General features: G+C 39.7%; 2 protein-coding genes across 3 annotated transcripts in view; both read right to left on the reverse strand.

The window, feature by feature from the left end:
• The window catches only part of LOC138210113 (LIM/homeobox protein LMX-1.2-like), a 29,821-nt gene extending 28,710 nt beyond the window's left edge, over positions 1-1,111 (reverse strand). Inside the window, exon 1 of the mRNA XM_069169067.1 lies at positions 632-1,111. Within this exon, the coding sequence (XP_069025168.1) occupies positions 632-698 (67 nt within the window). The 5' untranslated portion in view covers positions 699-1,111. The remainder of the gene's footprint in view (positions 1-631) is intronic.
• A 6,661-nt stretch (positions 1,112-7,772) lies between these two features.
• On the reverse strand, positions 7,773-17,269 carry LOC138210029 (multivesicular body subunit 12B-like). Of its 2 annotated transcripts, none has more exons than XM_069168932.1 (10): positions 16,984-17,269; positions 14,748-14,870; positions 14,070-14,177; positions 13,835-13,931; positions 13,449-13,578; positions 13,109-13,252; positions 12,600-12,694; positions 12,046-12,101; positions 11,746-11,805; positions 7,773-10,251 (listed from the first exon to the last, which is right to left on the reverse strand). In XM_069168932.1, the coding sequence occupies exons 2-10, from the start codon at positions 14,856-14,858 to the stop codon at positions 10,165-10,167; spliced, it is 888 nt and encodes a 295-aa protein (XP_069025033.1). In that variant the 5' UTR covers positions 14,859-14,870; positions 16,984-17,269; the 3' UTR covers positions 7,773-10,164. The 2 variants fall into 2 exon arrangements, with proteins under 2 accessions (XP_069025033.1, XP_069025032.1); XM_069168931.1 differs by having other exon boundaries at positions 14,748-14,904.
• Positions 17,270-20,022: the final 2,753 nt, after the last annotated feature.

Here is a 20,022-nt window from a genome sequence, read left to right on the forward strand (position 1 = left end):
AAACATCACTAATATTTTATTTAATCATAAATAATGGGCCTATTTTTATTCATTTTATTATTATTTATTGCCTATTTAAGAAAATGTCCGCAAAAACCGCGAGTTTCTTTTTTGTAGCACGTGCTCTGTTTAAAGTTGAAACAAGGTGATCAAATTACTGCCCGTTTGAATACACAATAATAAATACACGATAATAAATACACAATAATAAATACACAATAATAAACGTCATTCAGCCACAAAGAGGAAACACAGAAGAAGCTGCAGGGTGCTCAACAACAAGATTAAGATAAAAAAAAAAATTAAAACCCCTCTTTTTGTCTGAATTAAAGCAGATCTTTATCTGAAAACTTGTATTAAAAAAAAAATCAATAAATAGATTTGTTTTTTTTAATTAAAAACGGAGTCTTAAAATAATCCGCTGAAAGACGGTAAAAGGCCTCAAATTAAATTACATTCAGAAATTTCTTACATCAATTAGAGGTGGAAAGATGAAGATAAACTGAACATAATAATATCAGAATAATCAGAAGTGTTGTGTTCAGGTGCATCTCTGACCGTCAGACTTCAGGCTCATCACACCGGGCTGCTGCAGCGCTGAACAGAGGAGAATAAAGCTCCGGTAACTCACCGGTTAGACCTCCCGGTGAGCTGCTGCCGTCACTCCGCGGCTCTGACGGACTTCTGTCGTTCAGCATCTTCAACCGGCAGCACAGCGGGGGGTTCCGGCCGTCTCGCGCCTCTCAGCGCACAGCACACTTGTTGCAATTTGCATGAACCGTGAAGTCCCGGTCCGTGTAGTGCCGGTCCGTGAGGTCCCGGCCCGTGATGTCCCGGTCCGTGTAGTCCCAGGTCCGTGAAGTCCGGGTCCGTGTAGTCTCGGTCTGTGAAGTCCGGATCCGTGAAGTCCAGGTCCGTGAAGTCCCGGTCCGTGAAGTCCGGGTCCGTGAGGTTCTGTTCACCTTCACCGGGTCTCTGCAGCCTCACAGTAAAAATCACGAGGATCCAACCGAACAGGAGGTCCAGAAGAAGTTTTCAGTCCAGGAAAGAGATCCAGGAGCTGCTGTGGATCCAGAGGCGGGAGGAGAACCAGGTCCAGCTGTTCTGGACCTGATGTGTCATCCTGAGCCGGGTCTCTCTCCGGAGGGGGACAGACAGGAAGTCTCCCACCGCCCTGCAGGACCGCCGGATGGATCCGCCTCCTCTGGGTCCTCCAGAACATCAACTCAACTCAACCAGACAAGACTTCATTAAACTGTGGAGATATAACTGATATCTGATCAGCCGGTTTGTTCTGTTAACACTCAAAGACCAACAAAATACTTTCATCTTTTCAAGGTGAATTATGAATCACGTGCTACAGCAGTGAGGGCGGGAAACTAAAACAGGACTCCTCCTATTTAAATGTTTTTTATTCTAAATACATTATTAGACATTTTGAGGTTTATTTCCAAACAACAAATGAAAGAAAAATCCAACATAAACAGAACAACACTGTTGGAAAGAAATATGAGTTATAAAAATGGAAATATGCTCCAGATGATCTACAGCTGCAACATTCAAGATTCACAGGTCAGAATAAAAATTAAACAAAATTATAATTTAATATGTAACTTTTTAGTGTCTAGTGAGATTTTTTTAAGGGTTCTGTCCACACTGAATATTAACATGAGACTATATTATCTGTCATATTAGGACATGATTGCACCATGATGTGAAACTCTGTATGAATATCTAAGAAATCCACATTAAATATCATCCAGTCATTTCTTCTCTGATAAAACTTCACGTATTATAAATATTGAGTTTCAGATCAAAAGTGTTCCACCTGCTGATGTCGGTCAGCTGATCTTTCGTTTCTGCTGCTGATAACTGAGGATGATGATGAGGAGGAGGAGGAGGATGAAGAGGAGGATGAAGAGCATGAAGTTTTAATAAACCTGAAATAAATTGTTAAAAGATGTGCGGCTGATGCTGCTGTGTGTATTAACGAGGGGATTTAAAAATAGAAATCAACAACAACAACAACAACAGTCGTCCATCTGAGACAATAAAACATCCTGCAGCTCAATATGAACCAGTGTGTTTCAAACATTCTTCAGTTTCACAGAGACTGATTATCTGAATTTAAGATAAAAATAAAACCGTTTTCAAAACAAGAATTAGGCTGAATTATATACATATATACATATATATATATTTACATATATACATATATAAAATAACTCTGATGTGCCACTTTAATAGAAAATTCTAAACACTGTATTATTGATTAAGATGATTAAAAACACTCACTAAGGTCCTCAGAGCTGCAGTTTATTACATTATTAAAAAGAGGAGTCTGTTGCATTGATGAGAAGTGTTGGTTGGTTCTGATCCAAAACTAACAAACAGATCTGAAATGTCTTCAGGTCCAAATAAACACGTGGTTCTTTTGAGTAAATCATCAAGTTAAAAATAATTAAAGACATGATGGAGGATGTTGTAACATGATAATTAACAAGTTCATTTTTAAATCATTCATGTTATTAATTTCTCTGTTTGCTAAAAATATATATCTACTGTTATATTTACTGAATTTATCATTTTTAAACCATTTTTATCAGAACAAGAATAATCGGACTAAACTAAAGAAGGTGTTAAAAATACATGCAGATATAATAAAATTAATTCTTTCATTTTTAAGGTTCTTCAACTGAAGACAGACCACAGAGGACAATCCTGCCCCCCTGTGGTCACAACCAGAAGTTCACCCTGAACACAATTAATGGAGGAGAGGAACCAGTGAGCTGTGGTTAAAAGGAAATACAGTATACACAGAACACCATCATACGAGACATAAGTGAAGTTAAATGCAAATTAATTAATGTTGTCTTTATTATATAACTAGAAATCTTTAAGTTTTAAACTCTGAACTCTCCCTCTGACCAGGAAGATGATGGATGGATGGATGATGGATGATGGATGAATGGATGATGACTAACTACTGACTGACTTCTGACTAGCTGCTGACTAACTAGGTTCTTGGTTGTTTGTATATAATATATATATAATATATATAGATATATACTGTACTGTATATACTGTGCATTTTATATTTTATATTTTATATTTTTTTACTGCTATTTTATTGCTTTCTATTATTCTATTATTATCTTATTGCTTCCTGTATGCTGCTGTAGCGAAAAAAAATTCCCCTTGGGGATTAATAAAGTAACTACCTAACCTAACCTAACCTAACCTAACCTAACCTAACCTAACCTAACTAATGACTAACTAATGACTAGCTGATGACTAGCTGCTGACTAACTAATGACAAACTTATGACTGACTGTTGACTAACTGATGACTGACTGCTGACTAGCTGCTGACTAACTGATGACTAACTGCTGACTAACTGATGATTAACTGCTGACTAACTGTTGACTAACTGATGACTAACTAATGACTAACTAATGACTAACTGTTGACTAACTGATGACTAACTACTGACTAACTAATGACTAACTGATGACTAGCTGATGACTAACTGATGATTAACTGCTGACTAACTGTTGAATAACTGATGACTAACTACTGACTGACTGCTGACTAGCTGCTTACTAACTGTTGACTAGCTGCTGACAAACTAATGACTAACTGCTGACGAGCTGATGACTAACTGATGACTAACTGATGACTAGCTGATAACTAACTGATGACTGACTGCTGACTAGCTGCTGACTAACTAGGTTCTTGGTTGTTTGTATAATATATATATAGATATATACTGTACTGTATATACTGTGCATTTTATATTTAACATTTTTTACTGCTATTTTATTGCTTTCTATTATTCTATTATTATCTTATTGCTTCCTGTATGCTGCTGTAGCGAAAACAATTTCCCCTTGGGGATTAATAAAGTAACTACCTAACCTAACCTAACCTAACCTAACCTAACCTAACTAATGACTAACTGATGACTAGCTGCTGACTAACTGATGACTAACTACTGACTGACTAGCTGCTGACTAGCTGATGACTAACTGCTGACTAACTGATGATTAACTGCTGACTAACTGTTGACTAACTACTGACTGACTGCTGACTAGCTGCTGACTAACTAATGACTAACTGATGACTAACTGTTGACTGACTGCTGACTAACTGCTGACTAACTGCTGATTAACTGATGACTAACTGATGACTAACTTATGACTAACTAATGACTGACTGCTGACTAGCTGCTGACTAACTGATGACTAACTGTTGACTGACTGCTGACTAACTGCTGATTAACTGCTGACTAACTTCTGATTAACTGATGACTAACTGATGATTAACTGCTGACTGACTGATTATTAACTGACGAGTAACTGATGATTAACTGATGACTAACGGATGACTAACTGCTGATTAACTGATGACTAACTGCATGAGTTCCTCTACGATGGACGAGTTGTCCATTTCTACTGACTGAAGGATATAAAACTAAATATCAAACATTAACATTCAGGGTCAGTTTAGTCATTGTCATTTATTTTAGTATTTAAAATATTCTGCTGAATCAACAATAAAACATAAAGTCAGACTTTTATAAAATATGAATAAATATTGATCTGAACTGAATCTTCTCTTCCTGTTTATTGAGTTCAAGACGAACAACCTTTAATAAAGTGACTCTGCAGCTCATCCTGATGTTTTGCTGCTGTTTCATTTCCAGCTGTGAAGAACAGATGCGGTTTGATCTTCTTCCATCAGGAACATTTACAGCCTGAAACTTCCATTGAACACATTAACGAGAGGATGAAGTCTTTGATGGCGACGCTGCACACGCGGTTTCCATCCTCGCCGTGTTTTAAAAGCTTCTTCAGGAAATCAGCAGCAGCTGACGACCTTTAAACGCGTGTTATAAAGTAGTGTGTGTGATGTGTACAAGCGGTCTGACACAAAGCATGCTGGGTAGTTGTCATCCAATTAAGAGTCAACAAGTTTTAAATGAGCAGAACTTTAATGTTGTTTCTGTCACGTTGTAAAAACTGTGTTGGTGTTCTGATCCATCTCACGTTTCCTCAGATCATCTGGATCTGCTGCAGTGCCACATCTGCTCACCTGCACCAAGGAACACTGCAGGTTCCACCTCCACCTGTCCAACAGTCTGTCCAACAGCCTGTCCAGGTGTCTGTCCAACACCGAAAGTATTTAAGTTCACTTAATAAAAACTTTAAATGAACTGTTATCAGAGCGTACATGTGGGATGTAATCCAGATATTTAAGTTCTAAAAAAACTGTCAATTACTTGTCTTAATTTTCATAAAGTGTTTCTGGTAATTTAGTGCAATTCAACCCAAAAGTTATAAATAATGACATCAGTTAATGAACTATGTTTCACTCACCTAACACATTATTTACAACTATTACAATAAAAACTGTAGAAACTTTCAGTTTCTCTCAGATTGAAACTGAACGACTGAATACGAGATTGTCTTGGAAGAAGGCTGTAAATTTAAAGATAAATAAGAAATTACAAGAAATTCTTACAGAAAATTAGACTTAAAAGAGGATCTAAAGGAGTGCTTGTAGTTTATTATTGATGGAATTTTTGCTTGTTGTGTCCGACCTGTTAAACATTTTCCACTGTGGCTGAGATCAGTCGCTGATGACGGAGTCGTGATGCAGCAGCTGGTGTTAATGAAGTCTATAAAGCTGCTGCGGTGGCAGAAACTCGGAGCCACATGTAGAAATGCAACAGAGACTCGGACGAAGGTGCAGCTGTAAGAGAAATGAACCTCCAGCAGAACAAATCTGGTTTTTATTTTCCAAAAGCTCTCTGTGAACGAGGCTTTGAAGCTCCGACTGAAAAACCTCCTCCAGGAACCTTCATGTTGGGATTTTTTTATTTCACCACAAGATTGATGGTTTGAGCAGCTTTTGATATTTTAAGATTCTTATCAGGAGAGTAATTTGTCTAAATATATATTAAATTGAGAAGGATTCATCCCCTCGGGAGACTGACAGATAAACTACCTGTTGGTCATTAAGTATCTTATGAGTAAAGTTGATCATTTCACCTCAAGGTGGTGCTATAGAGTCGGACTGATCGAGTGTCCTTACTACCTCCTGTCATGACAATCTTCCAACTGGATTTAAAAACATTATGTTTTAAGAGGTGGAGGAAGTATTGTGATTCAGAAAGCAGCAATTCTGCAATATGAAAGAATAAAGTTATAAATTATTTTTCATGTATCTCATTCAGAAAATGTCCGGTGTGAGCGTTATACTGAGTTATTACTACAGATAAATTCATGGTATGGCATCCATACCGCTGTGGACAAAACTGTAACCACACTCAACAAAAATATAAATGCAACATCTTTTTTTTTCTTCCATTTTTCATGATTGAGGAATTTGACTGATTCATTTTATTGTTTTATAAAATATTTGATCATTTTGAATTTGATGGCAGCAACACATCTCTATAAAGTTGTTCCAGGTTCATGTTCACCACTGTGTTGCATCACCTCTTCTTTTAACAACACTGTAAACATTTGGGAACTGAGGAGAGCAGTTTCTGGAGTTTTGAAAGTGAAATGTGGTCCTATTCTTGCCTGATGTAGGATTTCAGCTGCTCAACAGTTCAGCGTCTCCTTTGTTGTATTTTTCATGTCATGATGCTCCAGATGTTTTCAATGATTGACAGGTCTGGACTGCAGGAGGCCAGTTTATCAGCGGACTCTTCTACTACGGAGCCATGCTGTTGGAATACGTGCAGAATGTGGTTGGACATTGTTCTGCTGAAATAAACAAGTCTATATTTAGTCTTTCATGTTTACTTCCTGTTCTATTTTGACATCTCACCTTCTTGTCTCCTAACTTCCTGTCGTCTTCTTCCCACCTGTCTCTGATGGTCTTCTTGATTGTCTCCAGCTGTGTGTGATTACCTCCTGAGTAGAAAGTCTCCCTCCTCTGTCAGATCATCGTTGTTGGTGTCCACTCGTTGTTCCTGTTTCCCTGAGTTTGTTTTCTCGATCTTCCTTTCGTCGTTCCCTCCTGGTACTTTTGGTACTTTTGGTAGATCTCCAGTTTACCTGTTTTTTAGCTTTTTAGTCCCATTCCTGAACATATGAAACAAGCTGGATGGTCCCTCTCCTCTTTAACCTGGAGGATGCAGTGTCCATGATTTCCAAACAGAATCTCAGATTGTGATCCATCAGACCTCAGGACAGTTTTCCACTTCACCTCAGTCCATCTTCAATGATCTTGGTCCAGAGAAGGCGGCGGTGTTTCTGATCATGTTTCTATCTGGTTTCTTCTTTGGAGTTTTAACCTGCATTTCTGGACGCAGCAATGAACTATGTTCACAGACGATGGGTTTCAGAAGTGTTCCTGAGACCATCCAGTGATTTCCACTCCAGAATAGTGTCTGTTTTTAATGCAGTGCTGCCTGAGGGCCGAAGATCACCACCATCCAATAATAGTTCACGGCCACATGGATGTTAGGTTGAAGTATAACCATCTACCAAAACATCACGACACCATTGTGCATTTCAGATGTTAAAGAAAACCCACCTGGTCGCTACTGACCTGATGCACCTGCTCTGGTCTTGGACCTCCTGAAATACTCGTCCAGCTCGTTGCTTTCTGAAGGTTTCCGCTGCAGCTTCTAGAGTTTAACACAACGTTTAAAGAACTCTGTCTGCTCTCTGAACCCTCGTAGTCATCAGACCTCCAGTATTGATCAGGCTTGAAGCTGAGTGACATCACTATGAAAACAACTTCAGATCAAAGACTTGAGTTCATCACAGTTTAATAAAACTTTCTCAGAATACAAATTCAACTAAAGCTGTTAAGTTCCCTCCGTGAATACAATCTACAGAAACAACATATGAGTTTTGATCATTAACCTACAAAAATAAGTGTGGTATCGAAACCTCATCATGCAAACTAGAAGACACATCGAAGCAGGACTCGTATTGTTACTGCAGTCATATTAGTTAGTTATTAAATGTTTCAGTTAAAGCAGCTGAGAAACGATAAATGTGGAGCTGATCAACACTATGTTCAAACACTTCATCCCTTCAGAAGCGCTCATCTCAGCAGTGCAATCGACAGTTTCATACTAAACACAGACAACAACACTCACATGGCTAATAAATTAGACAAACAAACATGAAGCAGGAGGAGTTAATGCTGCGATGACCTCATCGCTCTGCACAGTAACAGCTTCTCTTGGAACAGCTTTATGAAACAACTTTAACTTTATATCATCCTGGAGCGAACAAACATCATAATTCATCTCATCTGTGGCTTCTCTGAACAATAAAAAACAGTTCTCAGGATGAACTTTGACCCACATTGTAAATGAATCAACATGTCCACAGCATCACGTCCATCATCTGGACCAGAGGTCCTCTTCCTCCATGAAGCTGCCTTCAGACAGCATGTTTGTCTCTGAGAAGGACAGAGAGGACGTTGAGGACAGGCTCGTCTTTGAATCACTGGACTTAGGAGTTATCGTCCGTCCTTCGTGCCATCAAGTCGATACCGTGAAGCTTGTAAATATCTCCACGTTACTGATCCTCCTTCAAAATAAAAGCTCCCCAGGATCACAGAGGATGAATCCGTGTTCATTGCACCACATTAAAATGAAGAAGCAGAGTGATCAGAACACAACTTGTGTTGTCGTGATGAACTCATGCCGTGCAGTCACCGTGTGGAAGTCGTCAACAGGACGTTGTTTTAGTTTGACAGACTTGTTCCACAGCAGCTTCTTCAAACAGTTAACTGATCAGGAAACCTTCCTGATTCAAAGGAAACAAAAACCACAAACACAAATATTTAATGACTACAGGAACTAGTTACTGGTTCTGAGTTCTAATGTGTCACCAGCTGGTTCTGGTCGCATGAACAGTGACTGGTGGTCCGACTCTCTTCTTACGCAGCTGGACTGAAGTGGTCAGAAAAGAAATCTGAATGAAACTAGTTTAAAACAGGCTGAAGCTGAACAGGTCGAAAAGGAAACCAGCTGCATCACAGTAACACTGTAACACTGTAACACTGTAATACTGTAACATTGTCGCACTGTAACACTGTCGCACTGTAACAGTCAAAGTGTTGCACTGTAACACTGTCGCACTGTAACACTGTAACAGTCACACTGTCGCACTGTAACATTGTCCCACTGTAACACAGTAACTCAGGATTCGTCTGCAACACAAAGAGGAAGAATGTAACACACACAGTCTACTGCAAACATGAGCTTAGAGACAGGAAGTAGAACCAGAGGATGCAGCTGTGATAGTGTAGAAACATGGTCTGCTGTCAGTGTGACCGTCTGACTGAACACACAACTGTCAGATTAAAACATTAAATTCAGTTATTACAAGTAAGATGAAGAAAAGCTGTGAGATTGTTTGATATTAAACCTCAAAAGTTAAAAACATGATTAGTGGTTGTGTGTCTGTCCTGATGTTAGTGGTTGTATATCTGTCCTGATGTTAGTGGTTGTGTGTCTGTCCTGATGTTAGTGGTTGTGTGTCTGTCCTGATGTTAGTGGTTGTGTGTCTGTCCTGATGTTAGTGGTTGTGTGTCTGTCCTGATGTTAGTGGTTGTGTCTGTCCTGATGTTAGTGGTTGTGTGTCTAATCAGCGCTGCAGGCTCACAGACAGACACGGTGAAGGAGTGGTCAACAGGAAGCATCACACAGTCACATCAGTACACACACTGACACACTAACACACTAACACACTGAGAACAGGAAGGATGTTGTGGTTCTGAGTCCGAGCTGCAGGTCGGTCCTGATCACCGGCGGACAGACAGACATCCGAGACTCACTCAGTTCATGTCCAACAGCGCCGTCCTCCACCAGAGGACAGAAACACGTCCATCTCTGGAACAACGAGTGCTTCAGACGAGTCACAGAGAAACACTCAACGGGTCTTTGAAGAAATGTGGCCCCCCGCCCCCACCCCCACCTGATCACTGTTGATGTATGTAGTGGTTCCACTTTGAGCTCCAATGTCATCACTTTTCATTTCAACAGCACACCTGTTGTTTCTTCTTTGTCGCTACACTAGTGTTGCAGAGGAGGTGGGGGGGAAAAGGGGGGGGCCACTGTGGGTGTGTCCTTAGCAGGTGTGTCCAGGTGCGACGTTCAGGTGTGGAGTGCTGTTGGAGGGACGCTCAGGCCTCAGAGCTCAGGGAGGTCCGTGTTGGACTGGGAGGGAGGCGGGCTGCTGCACTGTGCTCTGTACGGAAACTGTAGTCATACTGACAGAGGCAGAAACACACCTTAGTACACAGAAACATCCCATAATACTGACAGAGGCAGAAACACACCTTAGTACACAGAAACATCCCATAATACTGACTGAAACATCCCATAATACTATACATCATCTGTAAACCATCCCAACCCCAGCTGAGGACAGCACTGCCCTCTGGTGGACACAGAGTGTAACTACAGGAACATTTAACTTGGAGAGAAGCAGCCATGTTTCCATGGCAACAGTAACACTGGTGAGAGTAATATCACAACTGATGATATGATACAAGGAACTAATTGATATGATAATAATAACTAATTATATGATAATAAGAACTAATTATATGATAATTAGAAGTGATGATATAATTAGAAGTGATGATATAATAAGAAGTGATGATATGATAATTAGAAGTGATGATATAAGAAGTGATGATATGATAATTAGAAGTGATGAGATGATGATAAGTGATTATTTTATAATTAGAAGTGATGATACGATAATAAGCGATGATATGATAATAGGTAATGATATGATAATTAGAAGTGATGATATGATAATAAGTGATGATATGATAATTAGAAGTGATGATATGATAATAAGTGATGATATGATAATTAGAAGTGATGATATGATAATAAGTGATGATATGATAATTAGAAGTGATGATATGATAATAAGTGATGATATGATAATTGGAAGTGGAGATGATGATAAGTGATTATATTATAATTAGAAGTGATATTATAATTAGAAGTGATGATATGATAAGTGATGATATGATAATTAGAAGTGATGATATGATAATTGGAAGTGATGATATAAGTGATGATATGATAATTAGAAGTGATGAGATGATGATAAGTGATTATATTATAATTAGAAGTGATGATAAGATAATAAGCGATGATATGATAATAAGTAATGATATGATAATTAGAAGTGATGATATGATAATAAGTGATGATATGATAATTGGAAGTGATGAGATGATAAGTGATTATATTATAATTAGAAGTGATATTATAATTAGAAGTGATGATATGATAATTAGAAGTGATGAGATGATGATGATAAGTGTTATATTATAATTAGAAGTAATGATATGATAATTAGAAGTGATGATATGATAATAAGAAGTGATGATATGATAAGTGATGATATGATAATTAGAAGTGATGATATGATAATAAGAAGTGATGATATTATAATTAAAAGTGATGATAAGATAATAGGTGATGATATAATAAGTAATGATATAATTAAAAGTGATATGATAAGTGATATGATAATTAGAAGTGATGATATAATAAGAAATGATGATATTATAATTAAAAGTGATGATAAGATAATAGGTGATGATATGATAATAAATAATGATATGATAATTAAGTGATGATATGATAATAAGAAGTGATGATATGATAATTGGAAGTGATGATATAATAAGAAGTGACGATATAATTAGAAGTGATGATATGATAACACGTGTGCTCACCTCCTTCTCTATCTCAGTGAGGGTCTTGATGGTGATGCCCATCAGATCCACCTGCTGCAGCTGAACACAGATATCATGGTGGTTAGTTACTATGATTTACACTCAAACAGCAGCATGTGTATCTATTGATCATGTTCATTGATGAGCAGGTTCACATGCTGCGCCTGTCAAACAGGAAGTGGTTCACACCAAACGTCAGTCCGATGGCAGACTTCATTCATATAAGGTGTACAGGGAGTCAGTATGGGGGGAAACAGTGCCACCTACAGGATGGAGTGTAAACAGGTGAATGCAACTTACATCAGAGGAGGCGCAGGCAAACTTCTCAGAGATCGTGAAGGGAACTCCATCCATCGCTGGAACACATTCAGAGAAAGCTCGAATGAACCAGCGTGTTTTATAAAAGAAATAGGAGAATGGCATTTACTGGAGACTAGAAGGAAGACGATGACCTCACAGAGGGAGGAGGAAGACGACACTGAAGATGTTTACATGACCACATCAGTGTGATATCATTACAACTATAAATGTTGTAAATGATCATCGTGATACAATTAAACACTGGAACATAAAACCTGCTGCTGCTGTGATGGAAAACAGACACAGGATTAACTAGGCCTGATAACTGCTATTAACTGGTAATAACTGCTATTAACTGGTAATAACTGGTAATAATTGTCATTAACTGGTAATAAATGGCAATAACTGCTATTAACTGGTAATAACGGCTATTAACTGTAATAACTGCTATTAACTGTAATAACTGCTATTAATTGGTAATAAAGGGTAGTAATTGGTATTAACTGGTAATAACTGCTATTAACTGGTAATAAGTGGTATTAACTGGCCCTGACCTGAGATGGCGTACAGGTTGGAGTTCTGGTGTTCGTAGTCCGGTCGGGTCGTGTTCTTCCCTCTGAAACTGGCAGGGAGGGTCATGGAGATGTGTCTGGGAGGAACAAGCAGGAAAACCATTCTATATTTATAAGTAGCACCCTGAAACTCCCTTCTGAAGAATATATGAAAAATCGTCTGCAGTCAGATACAACCAGGAACAGCAGAATGTTGGAAAAACAGAGGACATTACTTATTATAACAGAGATTTAACAGCTTTACGTTTCTCAGCTCTGCTCCAGACAACCTCCCTCCTCTCTTTATGTCACCATGGCAACAATCAGATGCTGTTCTCTGTTTTCCAGCTGGGAGCATCACTGTGGTCTGAAGACAGAGCTGCTTTCAGGATGTTTAAGAAGCGTGAACGTCCTGGTTTCAGAGCCTCACATGAACACTCATCATCATCATCATCATCATCATCATCATCACCATCACCAGAGGGATGACATCATCAGCAGAGGGAACGTACTTGGGCATGGGAGCGGTGGAGATGGAGACGGGGCTGGAGGAGGAGTTGACGTTGTGGATGTTGTTGGTGGTGGGTGTGTGAGCGGCGTCCTGGGCCCGGGGGACGTTCCCCATGCGGTACCAGATCCCCATGTTGTTCAGCTCTCTGTCAAACAATCACAGAACCAATGAGCAGCAATCTGAGAAGACATCCAGAGATGGAGGAGAGAAGTGGCCTGAATGACGTCTTCCATTACTGTGAGAAAAATCAAGCTGCTTTAAAACCCATGTCGACCCCACAGATCTGCAGGCAGTGAAACCGCCCAGACTCCAGAACCGACCCTGACCGTTGACCTGCTCACCCTATGAAGGTGTACTGAGGCGGCGCCTGCTTGGAGCGTCCCAGGATGCGGATGTCACAGATGGCGGCCTCAGTGGAGTCCCGGGGAATAAACTTGATGCACAGTCGTCTCTTCCTGAAGGCCTGCTCCTCTGAGGACACAACACGCACTCACTGTCAGCAAATACACACTGACAGACACACACACCATGATGACACAACAAACACTCACTGTCAGTAAATACACACTGACAGACACACACCATGGATAACACAACACACACTCACTGCCATTAAATACACACTGACAGACACACCATGATGACACAACACACACTCACTGTCAGTAAATACACACTGATGGTTGGATGGTGTCGGCCATGTTTCCTGCTCTGGTTCAGGACTTACGGGTGTCGACGGTCTCCTGGATGGGGATGAAGCCCACCGGCAGAGTATCCTTGATGTCAATCAGCTTCATGTCCACCAGGACGTTTCCTAAATGACTCTGGAGGATGAAGGACACGGAGGAGGGGATGGATGATGAGGACGGACATGACGGGGACACAGAGGACCAAATGAAAAAGATGTGAATGAAGCCGGATGTGACTCTGACTTCATGTTGTTGGTTGGTGCGTCGACTTACATTTTCTTTGGAGAAAACCCTGGTGAAGCAGAGGTAGCGAGTCACCTTGGATTTGAAGAGGCCATCTTTCCACAGGTCAGCATCCAGCCCGTCTGTTGTCGTGGAGACCTGGAGGCAGGAGGAAGCAGAGGTCATCACAATGGGACAACAGTGCCTGCAGGTCACGGGACTCCTCTCTGGTTAAATGTTGTGTGTTAATGTTAATGAGCTGGTAGTGAGCTGGTTGTGAAGTGGTTGTGAGCTGGTTGTGAGGTGGTTGTGAAGTGGTTGTGAGGTGGTAGTGAAGTGGTTGTGAGGTGGTAGTGAAGTGGTTGTGAGGTGGTAGTGAGGTGGTTGTGAAGTGGTTGTGAGGTGGTTGTGAGGTGGTAGTGAAGTGGTTGTGAGGTGGTTGTGAGGTGGTAGTGAGGTGGTTGTGAAGTGGTTGTGAGCTGGTTGTGAGGTGGTTGTGAAGTTGTTGTGAGGTGGTTGTGAGGTGGTAGTGAGGTGGTTGTGAAGTGGTTGTGAGGTGGTAGTGAAGTGGTTGTGAGGTGGTTGTGAGCTGGTAGTGAGCTGGTTGTGAGCTGGTTGTGAGCTGGTAGTGAAGTGGTTGTGAGCTGGTTGTGAGCTGGTAGTGAAGTGGTTGTGAGCTGGTTGTGAGCTGGTTGTGAGCTGGTTGTGAGGTGGTAGTGAGCTGGTTACCACATCGTATCCAGTGGGCGCCCGGTTCCTGGAGGCCACCACGCCCACCCCAGTGATCGGGTCCATTGGCATCTCTGGCAGAGCTTCAGACAGGTCTCGAACTTCAGGCATCTTTAAAGAGTTCTGCATCAAAACCCACCGGGACAAGTTACCTTCTCTGGAAGGAGGAGAACGGGAGAATATAATATATAATACAAAAAATAAAACTAGCTGAGATAAAAGCTGCACTTTAAACTACTTCACACATCAGACACCAACGCACAACGCACACATCGGAAGCAAAATACAAATCATAACTAACACCAATAATATGTCATTAATAGATCATCAATAACACCAACAATACGTCATTAATAGATCATAACTAGCACCAATAATACGTCATTAATAGATCATAAGCGACACCAATAATACGTCATTAATAGATCATAACTGACACCAATAATACGTCATTAACAGATCATAACTAACACCAATAATACGTCATTAATAGATCATAACGGACACCAATAATACGTCATTAATAGATCATAACCGACACCAATAATACGTCATTAATAGATCATAACTATCACCAATAATACATCATTAATAGATCATAACCGACACCAAGAATACGTCATTAATAGATCATAACTAGCACCAATAATACGTCATTAATAGATAATCAATAACATCAATAATACGTCATTAATAGATCATAACTAGCACCAATAATACGTCATTAATAGATCATCACTAACACCAATAATACGTCATTAATAGATCATAACCGACACCAATAATACGTCATTAATAGATCATAACTAGCACCAATAATACGTCATTAATAGATCATCACTAACACCAATAATACGTCATTAATAGATCATAACTAACACCAATAATATGTCATTAATAGATCATCAATAACACCAACAATACGTCATTAATAGATCATAACTAGCACCAATAATACGTCATTAATAGATCATAAGCGACACCAATAATACGTCATTAATAGATCATAACTGACACCAATAATACGTCATTAACAGATCATAACTAACACCAATAATACGTCATTAATAGATCATAACGGACACCAATAATACGTCATTAATAGATCATAACCGACACCAATAATACGTCATTAATAGATCATAACTATCACCAATAATACATCATTAATAGATCATAACCGACACCAAGAATACGTCATTAATAGATCATAACTAGCACCAATAATACGTCATTAATAGATAATCAATAACATCAATAATACGTCATTAATAGATCATAACTAGCACCAATAATACGTCATTAATAGATCATCACTAACACCAATAATACGTCATTAATAGATCATAACCGACACCAATAATACGTCATTAATAGATCATAACTAGCACCAATAATACGTCATTAATAGATCATCACTAACACCAATAATACGTCATTAATAGATCATAACCGACACCAATAATACGTCATTAATAGATCATAACTAGCACCAATAATACGTCATTAATAGATCATACCCGACACCAATAATACGTCATTAATAGATCATCAATAACACCAATAATACGTCATTAATAGATCATAACTGACACCAATAATACGTCATTAATAGATCATCAATAACACCAATAATACGTCATTAATAGATCATCAATAACACCAATAATACGTCATTAATAGATCATCACTAACACCAATAATACGTCATTAATAGATCATCAATAACACCAATAATACGTCATTAATAGATCATAACTAACACCAATAATACGTCATTAATAGATCATCACTAACACCAATAATACGTCATTAATAGATCATCAATAACACCAATAATACGTCATTAATAGATCATAACTAACACCAATAATACGTCATTAATAGATCATCACTAACACCAATAATACGTCATTAATAGATCATAAATAACTTTGATACCGTCCGGCAACTGTTGCTACATGTTAGCAATAGCTTAGCTTTGCGACACAATTAAGAAGACCGTCCGCTAGCATGCTAGGTGTTAGCATCCCGTTGGAGAACGTCCTCTGACGGATCATCTAAGAGCTCATAAAACACATCAGAGTCATTAATAAAACACATCAGAGTCATTAATAAAACACATCAGAGTCATTAATAAAACACATCAGTCGTCGCGTCCCGCAGTTACAGACAAAAGAAGCTCTGCAGACTACAGGAGCTGCTAACAGGAGCTAGCTAGCGGGGTGTCACTCACCTGACGAGGCGGGCCGTTGGATCGGACCGGACCGTTGGATCGGACCGAGCTCCGGCTGTGTTCCTCCGGACTCTCCGTTCTCACTCCGGGTCACAGCTTCGGGGGGAACCTGAACTAAACCGTACAAATCAAAGCAGTCTGAACCGTGAACGGCTCCGTGTTTGCATAGTGTTTGGCTGCGGGAGGTGTCCGGAGGGGAGGAGGCCGTCAGAGGAGCTGCTGAACCGGGGAGGAGGGTGGGGTGTCGGGGCAGCCGCACCGCCTCCTCCTCCTCCTCCTCCTCCTCCTTCTTCTTCTTCTTTGGATTTTTGTCGGCGGGTGGCGACCAGCTTATAAAGCATTACCGCCCCCTACTGGACTGGAGTGTAGTGAGTGACTGGAGTGATTCATATTTGTTAATTATTAAAACTGGACACCACGTTTTATGACATATTTTGAAACCTGTATCATATTGTTGATAACAATGATACATGAAATACCAACAACAGGGATAGATACAATAATGATATCCTGTTTACAGAAAGGTAAACTTAAATTACTGAACAAAAATCACATAAGCACCAGAATTTGAATTAAAATAAATCTGTATAATAAAACAAGACAAGTTGAAAAGATTTTTTTTTTTTAAATTAAAAAAAAAAAAAAAATCTTAAAAAGCTAAATGTTTAGGAGTTGTGATCATACAGGAGACCAGCCTCCTCCTGAGGGTGCAGCCAGATATACATATCAATAATGATTTGTTTATTTTTATTTATTTATTAACACTCTTTTGATGTCTTTGCAGTTTACTTTCATAATAATTGATAATAACAATCCGTCACATCTGAGTGTAACTCAGTGGATCCAAAAACAGAAAACATCAGGAACTAAGTGAGACGGATGAACTGAGCACGTCACATGACGTCTGACAAAAGAAGATTCAAATACAAATATAATGAAAATACAACAATGATTGTGACAGTAAGATCATTTTTTCATTTAATTGGAGATCATCAGTGTGAACACGTGTTCAGTGTGTCTCCTCTTGGGATGCCGACCACATCCGTCCCTGAAGACTCTCTGTCCTTCAGAACAGTTCTAGATGGTCCAGCTCTAGAACTGCACACCAGAACATCAGAGATCACCGGGCTCGTATTAGTGAACAGATCCAGAACCTCGCTGTACTGACTGATGATCCTTCCTTCTGTGTGTTTGGACCTTATCAACCACCGCTGCTCTGAACCTTCTCCCAGAGTAGCGGTGCATCTGACTGTGACCTCCGACCCCAGTGGGTCTGGTTCTGGACCCACCTGGAGGAGGTACCGCTGCATCCATTATCACATGAAGAGACAATGTCCTCTCCACCTGTTGGACTGTCCCCTCCACAGCGTCCTCCTGTCCAGGACTCTCTCATCCATCTGTCCTACTCATATTTGACGTTATGTTGCATCCAGAAAATCATCAGCTGCTCCCTCAGTGAAGAAACTGGACTTGATCGCAAACGTTTCTCGTCTGTACGTCACGTTACCTGCAGTCCAGCACCTCTTCTGGCACCGGCCCGATGCCCACTGGGTCAGGTTTGTGGACGACAAGAGAGGAACCGTTCCTCCTGCTGACAGGTTGTCGCCACACGTCCTCTGAGGACCTCCTGAGGATGGAGGACTGATCTTCACCCACACACCTGGAGATCAGACAGGAGGAGGCCGAAGTGGGAGGAGCTGAGAGGAGTTCTGAGAGGAGCTGTGAGAGGAGCTGTGAAAGGAGTTCTGAGAGGAGCTGTGAGAAATAAAAACTGTTTCCAACAAGAATCTCTCCCTGCTGCAGGAGGACGACTGCCTTCAACCTGTCACTGAGTTTTCTTCTGTTGTCAGACTCTGACTGCATATTGGTGAAGGACGTTAATGATCGCTGACTGATAATTAATCCTTCATCTTCATGCTGAAGGAAAGGACAGTTATCTTTTGATGAATGTCTTTTCCCTTGTGTTGGAGATGTAATAAACTTTACAGCATCTGGATGATCCAAGCAGGCCTTCACACCTGCACTCCTAGTTGACATGCAACGTGATGGAATTAAAGACTCACATCAGATAAATAAATCATCATAAAAATAAATGTTCATATTAAATACATTTTAATACTACAGGATAGGATAGCATCCTGAGGATTAGTGAGATGTTTGGTAAAAACAGCTAACATGAAGTCATTTGATCGTTGTTCAACAATAATATGATATTTCTGTGTATTTATATTGTTGTCGTCAAAAGACGGTTCAGTCTGTTAATCTGTAACAATAAATGTTTTGTTGTTTTCTGTCCTCATCTTCCAGGATGTCACAGTGAGGTCCAGCCTTGATGGTGGGTGATGATCACAGTCAGAGCTGCAGTTCACTGAAATAGTGTTGAGTTATTACCGTGGGAAACCATTTTGTTTTCTGTTCAACTGTCGGGTTGAAACAGGAACAGATGTTCAGCTTTTTATTTGCACTATCTCAATGTGTTTTGGTGCATTTACAGTGTTTGCTCGATTCTCTGTTTTACTCTGTAGCGCCAACTTTAACAACCTGCTCTGCTCTGGAGTGTTTTTCATCATTGTATTAGATACAAGGCGAGACTACCTACTCGAACGAGCCATGATGATATGAACTAAACATATTGACAGCTTTATAATTACATAAACTTGAGCTCCTCTCAGACTCAGTTAGAATTTAAGTTTATTCCCATTATTACTTCAGTTATCTTGTGTTTAAACCATGCACTTTTTAAAATGAAATTCTTGCTAAATCTAGCTACTATAAACTGACCTGTCATTGATATGATAATGATTAATAATTAAAGTAGTAATGCTCAGAGTGTGTTAGACTGGTGGTTAACAACAGCTGGAGATTCTTCTGACCAGAATCTATCTGTTATACAGATATAGTTTTATACAACGTTCCTTCGCATAAAAATGTTGAAATAATGTCTGCTGATTACGTGTTTGCTTTTTGTTTAAAAAAACAACTCGTAAAAGCATTTGTCTTTTATTGTGAAGAGATGGAACCGGAAGGGAAACGGGACTG

Source organism: Embiotoca jacksoni, unplaced genomic scaffold (assembly GCF_022577435.1).
Source record: "Embiotoca jacksoni isolate LCO1_2020_lvr unplaced genomic scaffold, fEmbJac1.0.p SCAF_42, whole genome shotgun sequence".
In the NCBI taxonomy this organism is placed as follows: Eukaryota; Metazoa; Chordata; class Actinopteri; family Embiotocidae; genus Embiotoca; species Embiotoca jacksoni.